The 8,960-nt window shown below is 30.3% G+C and overlaps 4 protein-coding genes across 12 annotated transcripts in view; 2 read left to right on the top strand and 2 right to left on the bottom strand.

Moving 5' to 3' along the window:
• LOC108690679 (tyrosine-protein phosphatase 10D) overlaps window positions 1-4,406 on the top strand; it is a 14,008-nt gene extending 9,602 nt beyond the window's left edge. For 3 of the 9 annotated variants that reach the window (XM_018198094.1, XM_018198086.1, XM_018198104.1), the window contains exons 12-22: window positions 906-1,132; window positions 1,209-1,285; window positions 1,589-1,723; window positions 1,795-1,917; window positions 2,008-2,156; window positions 2,268-2,403; window positions 2,672-2,738; window positions 2,816-2,914; window positions 3,494-3,571; window positions 3,729-3,788; window positions 3,906-4,401. In XM_018198094.1, coding sequence (XP_018053583.1) covers window positions 906-1,132; window positions 1,209-1,285; window positions 1,589-1,723; window positions 1,795-1,917; window positions 2,008-2,156; window positions 2,268-2,403; window positions 2,672-2,738; window positions 2,816-2,914; window positions 3,494-3,571; window positions 3,729-3,788; window positions 3,906-4,138 — 1,384 coding nt within the window. In that variant the 3' untranslated portion in view covers window positions 4,139-4,401. Of the gene's footprint in view, window positions 1-905; window positions 1,133-1,208; window positions 1,286-1,588; window positions 1,724-1,794; window positions 1,918-1,992; window positions 2,157-2,267; window positions 2,404-2,671; window positions 2,739-2,815; window positions 2,915-3,045; window positions 3,082-3,493; window positions 3,572-3,728; window positions 3,789-3,905 lie in introns of those variants that run through there. The other 6 variants (XM_018198113.1, XR_001931907.1, XM_018198130.1 and 3 more) reach the window with 6 other exon arrangements.
• A 318-nt stretch (window positions 4,407-4,724) lies between these two features.
• On the bottom strand, window positions 4,725-6,098 carry LOC108689614 (thioredoxin-like protein 4A). The gene is made up of 3 exons (XM_018196475.1): window positions 5,783-6,098; window positions 5,524-5,660; window positions 4,725-5,297 (listed from the first exon to the last, which is right to left on the bottom strand). The coding sequence occupies exons 1-3, from the start codon at window positions 5,858-5,860 to the stop codon at window positions 5,084-5,086; spliced, it is 429 nt and encodes a 142-aa protein (XP_018051964.1). The 5' UTR covers window positions 5,861-6,098; the 3' UTR covers window positions 4,725-5,083.
• Window positions 6,099-6,222: 124 nt separating this feature from the next.
• On the bottom strand, window positions 6,223-7,521 carry LOC108689814. Its single transcript, XM_018196757.1, has 4 exons — window positions 7,445-7,521; window positions 6,901-7,071; window positions 6,582-6,815; window positions 6,223-6,503 (listed from the first exon to the last, which is right to left on the bottom strand). Exons 2-4 carry the CDS (start codon window positions 7,051-7,053, stop codon window positions 6,372-6,374), a joined length of 519 nt encoding a protein of 172 aa, XP_018052246.1. The 5' UTR covers window positions 7,054-7,071; window positions 7,445-7,521; the 3' UTR covers window positions 6,223-6,371.
• A 222-nt stretch (window positions 7,522-7,743) lies between these two features.
• LOC108688828 (protein SMG5) overlaps window positions 7,744-8,960 on the top strand; it is a 5,282-nt gene continuing 4,065 nt past the window's right edge. The window contains exons 1-2 of the mRNA XM_018195296.1: window positions 7,744-8,039; window positions 8,470-8,692. Coding sequence (XP_018050785.1) covers window positions 7,966-8,039; window positions 8,470-8,692 — 297 coding nt within the window. The 5' untranslated portion in view covers window positions 7,744-7,965. The remainder of the gene's footprint in view (window positions 8,040-8,469; window positions 8,693-8,960) is intronic.

The raw sequence follows: 8,960 nt of genomic DNA on the forward strand, positions 1-8,960 counted from the left end.
ATAACATGAATGTATTTAATGAGAACGAAATAATGAAGCTTGAAAAATAGTAGAAAAAAGAAGGAAAAAATTTCGCTTAATACATTACAATTTTGGCTTTAACATAAAACTTAAATTTGTTTAAAAGAGAAACGAGAAAATTTTTTTAACACACACACACGCACACACACACGCACACACACACGCACACACACACGCGCACACACACACGCACACACACACACACACACAGAGTGATGGATTTACACATTTTTGCACCCTAAGCCCTGTACTTCTTGGCGCCCTTTTAAGACCTTGGTGTTCCTTTCAAATGAAGAATAAAAAAAAGTATCAAAAGATATCATTTTTTCACCAAAACGTCAAGATTTTATTTTTGTGTGTCAAAGCACTACTTCAAAGTGCTATATTGGCAAAAATGCGTCACAATTGACAATCCTACACAAATATAAAATTAACTTTCCATTTGTTCTTTTTCGAAGAATTCTATCCTAGTTCTGAACTATAATGCAATAGAATGAAACAAACCTGTCTCTAACTTACCACTCTAACTTACTGCATCGATGTACACCGATGTTCAGAACTTATTGTGAAAAAAGAACAGATCTTTTAATTTTGGTCTCTAAAAGGATGACACTCTTGTGCTCCTAAAAAGATGGCGTCCTTAGGTCCCTCGTGAGCCTCTAAATCCGCCGTTGTGCGCGCGCACATACGCACACACACACACACACACACACACACACGCGCGCGCGCGCGCGCGCGCGCGCGTAATTTTTTCAGACGTATCTTATCCTCATTAGATTTTTGATCGCGTATTTATTGATTAAATATATATGCACGATAAGATATATTAATACATCTTGTACGATTTATAGAATAAATCTTAGCCGCAATTTCTTCTATTACAGAGTATTGCGAAGATTTCTTCACTCTGACATGCCTGGCTCACCTGTGCCCGCGCCATTGACCAGAAGAAAATTCATGAGCCATTGTCAGCAATTGGTAGACAATCCTGGTAAATTGAGCAATGAATTTCGGCTGCTCCAGACACTGAGCGTCGATTTGCAGATGCCCACAAATTCAGCTTGCTTGCAAGCTAATCGAAAAAAAAATCGTTACTCCGATATTTTACCATGTACGAACTTGTCTTGCAATTCACTCACGCATACTTACAACTTGCAGCAACTATTATATACGATTTATACTTTCAGATGATTTCTCAAGAGTAAAGTTGGATGTAATAGATAACGACCCTAATACGGATTATATCAATGCATCATTCATAAAGGTAAATATTTTACATACGCACATGTGTGTTAATCCGATAATTCCTCTATTAAAAACTGAAATAATTTTTTCTTAAATAAAAATTTCATAAATGATTCTAAAAAATATAAATGAAAACATGATTTTAAATTGCATCTAATTAGAAGAAGAAAAATTCTTTTATGAATTGGATCTTGGAACATGCAATTTCAAAATAATTTTAAAAAGTTCAAAATTATGTTAAAGGAGAAATCATCTCTATTTTTAACAAGAATTATTGAATGTCCTAGACAAATGAAAAAAATATGAATTTATTTTACATCAGGGATATACAGGAGAAGATGAATACATAGCTTGTCAAGGTCCAAAAGAGGAAACTACTTATGATTTCTGGAGAATGATTAATCAGTACAACATTAATATTATAGTTATGCTGACACAGTTAGTCGAGAAGGGCAAAGTAAATTACAATTATCGATAATAATTAGCATAATGTTAATGCAATTTATCGTACATTAATCTGCTTTTCAGGAGAAATGTCATCAATACTATCCGATAACAGGAGAAATATTTCGATATGAAGACATGATAATACGATGTACAAGTGAATTGGACTTCAGAACACATACCCAAAGAACACTTGTATTACAAAAGGTATCTTTTTTAATATGAATAATACACATATATATGTACTTACAAAATTTTTTATGAAAAAACATTTGTAAAAAGTACAAATAATTACAGGAAAATAAGAAAAGAAATATTATTCACTTGCACTTTAAAGACTGGCCCGATCACGATGTCCCAGAAGATTTTGATCCAATGATCAATTTTTGCCAAATAATGCGCCGCAATATTATCGCTAACAAAAGTTCCGTCGTTGTTCATTGCAGGTATGAACAAATTGTCTACGAACAGAGCTGTTTTGCATTTTACAGTTTCAATCATAACGATTGTTGTTAATTCATTTCTTCTTAATAATAGAAAATATCATTTCTTTACAGTGCAGGGATTGGTAGAACAGGAACATTAATAGCGATAGATATACTTCTGCAACAAATTAGAGATAATAGAAAATTAGATGTATTTGGAACTGTGTATAGATTACGACATCATAGAATAAATATGGTACAAAGAGAAGTAAGTGATTCATAGTTAAATAATACTAACATAAATTAGCAAAAAAAAAATTGTAATTTATATTTCGATTGGATAAGAATTAATATTGAATATTAAAATTTAAGAAGTTGCGAAAAATCAATGTTTTTATTAAAAAATAATTAATTCGACATTTCATCGAGTCCATATGTTACATATTTGTTTTCTTTTTATCAATTAAAAACTATTATATACATTAGTACTTGTATAAATTCGTATAATATATAATATAAAAAGAACATTTTTTCAGAGTCAATACGCTTACATATATAATTGTATAAAACAAGTACTCAAGAACCCTTATTTCTTAAAAACTTGTAAGTATCCTTTAAAATACTATTCTTATTCTGATATACTTCTTCAGAAAAACTTATATTATCTTGCATTCTCATAGACAAACCACCACCAGTTGAGCCAATATATGAGAACACTCCTAAGAAAGCCAAAGACACAACAAATTCAGACACAACTCTAGTCAACAATCTTGAAATATGTATGTTTTATATATTTAATATATATATTTTATTCCCTGTAGCAGACTAGATATTTTCTTTAGTTTTATGGTATTATTAATAGTATAAAGAAAGCACGATAGAAATAACACTAATCTATTTTGTACTACAGAATGAGAGTCTCTCCAACTATTTAATACGTGATGAGGTAGGAACAAAATGCTTGGATCGCGTTGTTTTTTCCCGCTTTGCATTTCCCTCTTGCTTTACTTATATATATTTCTCACTATTTCGTGTATTTATTTAATATCATTCAAGCTAAACATATAACATTCATTGCTTCTCTATGTATGATTTGAGAATAATTTTGCAGCTGATATATGCTTGCTATGAATTGAACATAATGCAATATGGAACGAATAAATTGTATTTTAATTAGTGAATGATTATTTTTGGCATTATATTAAAAAGCAAAATTTTATTGTGGTGTTTTTTAAACAACTTTTGTAAGCTATAATTATCGAACTGCTTTTTTGAGTCAGTTCTATATTGCACAATTGTTTATATCTTTATCTAATTATTAAACCTTCTAATATACTGCATGATTAAAATTATTCCAGTAAAAAAACATAACTCCATATCTCTGGAATCAATCGATACTCTCTTTTCTCGATCCACTTCAAGCATAAGAAATAGCGGTAAGACTGAAATAAAATCTCATGAATTTAAACTATAAGTACATATTAAATATATGCTGTATCAAAAATGGCAAGAAAACATGATGTTTAATATTATCTGTTTGAAATGTCATTTATATAATGGAATAGATTTTATCTTATATAATTTTATTTTAAGATCTGAGACAATGCAAATCAATGGATGCCTTAAATACAAAAACTCATCACATACCTATAGGTAAGAGATATCAGTACATGTGTTACACACACACACACACACACACACACACACACACACACACACACAATTTTCATTATAAGAATGATTCATTATAAGAACGAAGTTAATTTTCAGAAAAATCCCGCACTCTGAATTGTATTTTTAAACCATTGAGGGATTCATACAAGTTAATAAATAGAGAAAGTTTAATACAGGAGTGTATTCCATTAATAACTTATTCAAGTCCAACTGATGTACTTGGCAATAGTGTACAACATGTAACAAATAGTAAGTTTCTCTCTCTCTCTCTCTTTATCTCTTTAATTTATGAAATTTACATTGTACAAATTTTTCATTATTTTAAATAATTTACTAAATCTATCTATTTTGCAGCTATGTGAGAGACGACTGAATTGTTTATAATTATTCACATGTTAAATTAATTATTAATACTTAGATGTTAGACCAAAGTGTACACTGTAATTACATGTAAATATAATTATCTTGATAAAATATAAGATAGAAATCTTCTATAAGATAGAATTGATATTGTATACTTTACGTACCATTTTTTTATAAATAATTGCAATTTTATGTATGAATATTTCTATATACATATGAATATATGTCAGACGCCAGAATACATTATGTGATATCGAAATGTTTACCAATATTATTGCTTAACATATGCCTTAAGAAAACTAGTCCAACTAGAAAACAGAGATTTTTAAGTAACAGAGATGGATATTAACTAAAACGTACATTTAGATATGAACCATAAACAAAATAGTAAAAATTTTATAAAATTCTTTAAAATATATGTATTATTGATAAGTTATCGTAAATATGTACACTTATTCATATAATTTATACATTTTGTACTTTATGCTTATTTTATCTTATATTAGGTGTGGGAAAAAGTTCATGGCATTTTTCCCATTACATCTAAGAAAAACGAACTTTTTCTCACACCTAATATTTATTTTTAAAATATGCACAATATAAATTACAACGAAACTTACAATTATCCATTCAAAATCAAATTCATCTAGCTTCTTTCATCATGTAATACACAGTTGAGATTTAGTTGCACATTTCGGCCAATTTTCGCTTGATTCGATGGCCGATCAGTATTCAGATTGTACGCGGGTTGATGAAGTAAAAATAAAGGGCAAGAATCAAGCTGAAAATCAGTCGAAATGTACAACTAAATCCCAGCTCTAATGTAATGTATTGCCTTGAAATAAATATAGCATTATTATCTATCTCCAAAATACAAAAGCGTTATATATTTCATATATTTTACAAATAAATTAATATCGATATTTAGTAGAATAATCTTTAGGAGAGACAACTAAACCACGACCTTTCCTTGCACCTCTGTAAACTGTTTCAATAATGTCGATCATTTCCTGTTTGTCCTCAAGGGTCCAATTTATTTTGTTATTATTTCCAGTACCTAAATCTATCATGATGTGTTTATTTCTGAAGAAGAACATTACTGTACATGGGTCATACAGTTCATACCTGTAAAAAAGTATATATTGTGTATATTTTTGTATACGTTATATATATCTTTGTATACATTATTGTTAAAATATTGTTAAAATATTATATCACTAAAATTTATTTCAATGATTAATCTTAATTAACTTAAATAATAGATTTTATTTATTTTTTGAAGAATTAATTAAATTATTGATTAATTATTGATGCAATATATGGATCTATAAAGACATAAGTTCCTACTTACATTTTATTAAAATCTGGCACTTTTGTGATATCCACCAGATAAATAACAGCGAAGTTCTTGACTTTCTCCGCGATATTATAAAGTACTTCATCCATTTTCATACACATCGGATCCCAATCATGTCCAAAGCGAATAACCTAGAAAGAGAGAGATACTATTTTTAACGCATGAGTTCTAATTCTGTTGTAATTGACTTAATGTTTATTTATGTATAATGAGAAATAAAGTGAATGAATGAAACCTATTGAAATAAACTCACCACGACTCTGTCTTCTTCTGACAGAATGGCTTGATCGACTTGATAGCCGTTTTCCAAATGCGATAGCATATAAGACATTTTGAGATGTGTGAAGTACAAAATTTGCGATTACAAAATGATATTATTTCGTTTGTGTTTGTGTCAAAGTAATTAAAAATGTTGTTTAAGGTTAAGAAACGAACTGTCTAAAGTCACTAGATTTATAAATGTCACTACTTACGACGCCAAAATCATTTTACTTGCACTTTTAGCACTCGGATTCTGCGCTTTCATTTCATGTTCTAGAAATTTCTTTAATTCTTTCTGTACTTTTCATCTTTTTTTTCTTTATTTTTTATTTTCTTTCTTAATTATACAATTAACTTATTTCAAGCGCAGGTATAAAGAACAGACGTCCAAAAGTAAAACGTCAATTAATGGAAAAATGAGAAAAACTGCTATTGTGAAAGCACATAATTTATTGTAAAAATAATTTATTGTAAAAAATAGAACTGTAATGTTTTACTTTTATACTATGGAATAAATAAAATAATTATTTTTTACATCTGTATGGAAATACAAAGTATGTAAACAGCAGAATAAACAATACTTATGTTTTGGAATTAAGCAGATCTATGTATGCTTCCGCGATTAAGTCATCTTTTTTTATAAACAATGTTTGCATGAGGTCATCAGCAATCTTCTGTCCAGTTATTATATCCTGATCTTCTTTCAACACTACCTGTATTTATCGATATTCCATATTATATTACTGATCTTTATTGATATACAGTTATATAATAAATAATTTTATACAAACCTCTAATTCTATAAAATTACCCAAACCATCTACTTTGTCAATATGTATTCGAGTTTGTCCAGCAATGAATAACAGTCTCGTTTTTTTAACAACTCCTAATATACCATTAGATTGAGTCAAAATACTTCCAATTGACTCAACAATATCTGAGTTTAATGATACTTTGTCATAAGTGGACAACTTTGGTCCAGAAACATCAGGTCTCTTATACAAGATTAACTCTGCAGTACCATCCTAAGGGACAAGAAAAAAATTGGTATTTAGATGATAATATTATATAATTATACTTATAATTGAAAAATTTAATAATTGTTCCAACCTTAAACTTTCGTAATTTCAATCTTCCTTCTTTTGTCTTGAAGAAGATATCATGCTGCTTGATTTCAGTTTGAGCTGTGTCACTCAGCTCTGTAGCTTTTGAAATGGTATGTTCAATATCTCGAATTACAGCTTTGATCTCAATGTTACGCATGATTATCCTTGGAATCCTCTAAAATTTACAAAAATTTATTGACTCATTTTATTTTTCAGAATCTCATCATGTTTCTTATCTTGTTTAGATTCTTATCTTACATAGATCTATTTGCTTTGCTTGAAACCCTTCAAAATTTTTACACTTAAATGAGACAAATATATATATTCGAGCGTGGAAGAGAAAGAAAGCAAAGATGCTTAGTGCAAAACGTGCAAGAAGCGTAAACAGATCTATGTATTATCTTACAGATTTCTGTACATTCAGCTTATAATTATAAATCATAATTATAAATCACAATCTGATAAAAAATATTCTAGCCAAAAAGTATATAGACTTTATTTTTTATTTATACATTCATATATTATTTGAAAAATCTCCTTTTCTATACCTATCTATTGTATCTAACTTGTTTACTTTTTTATCAAACTAACGTCGAACACTTGACAAACGACCGGTACTTTCAAATGAAAATAACCACAATAACCAGAATAGGGAATTTTTGCAGTACCGGATTTCTATTTCTAGGGTTTTTAAACGCGATGAGTGATGATATCCAATGAAAGCTCTGTTTTATCTCACGTGACAATGCAAAGCAGAGCTCTCATTGGATATCGCTCATTGTTCATCGCGTCCAGTGTACAATAAGCTTAAGTGTACTGCAGTCGTGGACGGACTAAACCAGACTCGGCAGTAGATAGTGGATGGGTGTCACGGGTGTCACGTTTGGAGCAACGGAAAGAGAAAGTGAGCACTGGTGGACACTGTACAGGTAGCAGCGACGAGGTGTGTCGACGAACGGGCGACGAATGTCGAGATTTCTGAGTCTTCGGAGGAGATGCGCGTCCCAGGGGACCGCAGGGCAATGAGTAACGACGAGTCGGCCGGAACGCGGGTCATGAGTAACGCAAAATGAGAAGAACGTTTAACGCCACGGTGGAGGCCCGAACAACGGACTGCCTCGAAGTCACGAGACGTCTGCACAAGTAAGCCCCTCCGTTTCTCTGCGTAGAAATAAAATACTCTATTGTGAAAGTATTATTTTTTATCTTTACTGTGATAAAAAAAAGAGATACTTTCATAACGATCTTGAAGAAACAAAGGGATTTCGAGAAACGTGAACCTAACCCGTCGTTGTCTCAATCGCCATGCTTGTTTCTCATTCGCACGTTTCTCGATGAATTTTGCGCGGTTTCCGATATATTAGATATATATATATAAAATTGATTCATTCTTAGTTGAAAAAACATCTGATTAATGCATTTGTACTTTTAACATTGGATATGATAATAGATTATCTAGTAAATGAAAAAAATTGTACAGTGAAATGTGTATCTTTGATAATGACCTTCACATGTGACACAAAATATGCTGGTTCACTTTTTAAATGTGCATTTTATTATTTGTTTTGTTAAGAAGCGTGACAGAGATTGTTAAGAAATTGGATGAGCAAAAGAATCGTGCCCTGACAGTAAGCGACATATTTCTTTCATCTGGAAAAATTCAGCGTATGAAACTTAAAGATTATTGCGAGAGACTGATATTAAAAGACCCTATTGGAAATGTGCATAAAATAGAGGAGCTTCTCTGGAGAAAGGCCTTCTATGATGTTGTATACACAGCTAAGAAGTTACGGAAGGTATTTATAATGTAATATATTAAAAATTGAAGCTGATAATAAGTTTCTTGCCTGAAATCTCATAATAGTGATTCAGGGTTCTGAATTTCTTTATTTTTACCTCTAAACCATGAAATTCAGAGAATCTCTAAATCATGAAATTGGAAACTATGGTTCTACCATTATCTTCCATTCACGCTATTTACATGTATCTAATATATCACATGTGGAAGAGATTTTATATATTTGCGAGTAATATATATAGAAATGAAAATATATATATATATAT

This window comes from Atta colombica, unplaced genomic scaffold (assembly GCF_001594045.1).
Source record: "Atta colombica isolate Treedump-2 unplaced genomic scaffold, Acol1.0 scaffold105, whole genome shotgun sequence".
In the NCBI taxonomy this organism is placed as follows: domain Eukaryota; kingdom Metazoa; phylum Arthropoda; class Insecta; order Hymenoptera; family Formicidae; genus Atta; species Atta colombica.

Excerpts from the sequence above, each read along its gene's own strand:
- LOC108689814 (XM_018196757.1), bottom strand. The coding sequence starts at position 7,053 with ATGCGTAACATTGAGATCAAAGCTGTAATTCGAGATATTGAACATACC. Across the intron at positions 6,816-6,900 it reads TGAAATTACGAAAGTTTAAG|GATGGTACTGCAGAGTTAAT; the intron begins GTTGGAACAATT and ends CTTGTCCCTTAG. Across the intron at positions 6,504-6,581 it reads GTAATTTTATAGAATTAGAG|GTAGTGTTGAAAGAAGATCA; the intron begins GTTTGTATAAAA and ends CGATAAATACAG.
- LOC108689614 (XM_018196475.1), bottom strand. The coding sequence starts at position 5,860 with ATGTCTTATATGCTATCGCATTTGGAAAACGGCTATCAAGTCGATCAA. Across the intron at positions 5,661-5,782 it reads CAGAAGAAGACAGAGTCGTG|GTTATTCGCTTTGGACATGA; the intron begins GTGAGTTTATTT and ends CTCTCTTTCTAG. Across the intron at positions 5,298-5,523 it reads GTGCCAGATTTTAATAAAAT|GTATGAACTGTATGACCCAT; the intron begins GTAAGTAGGAAC and ends ACTTTTTTACAG.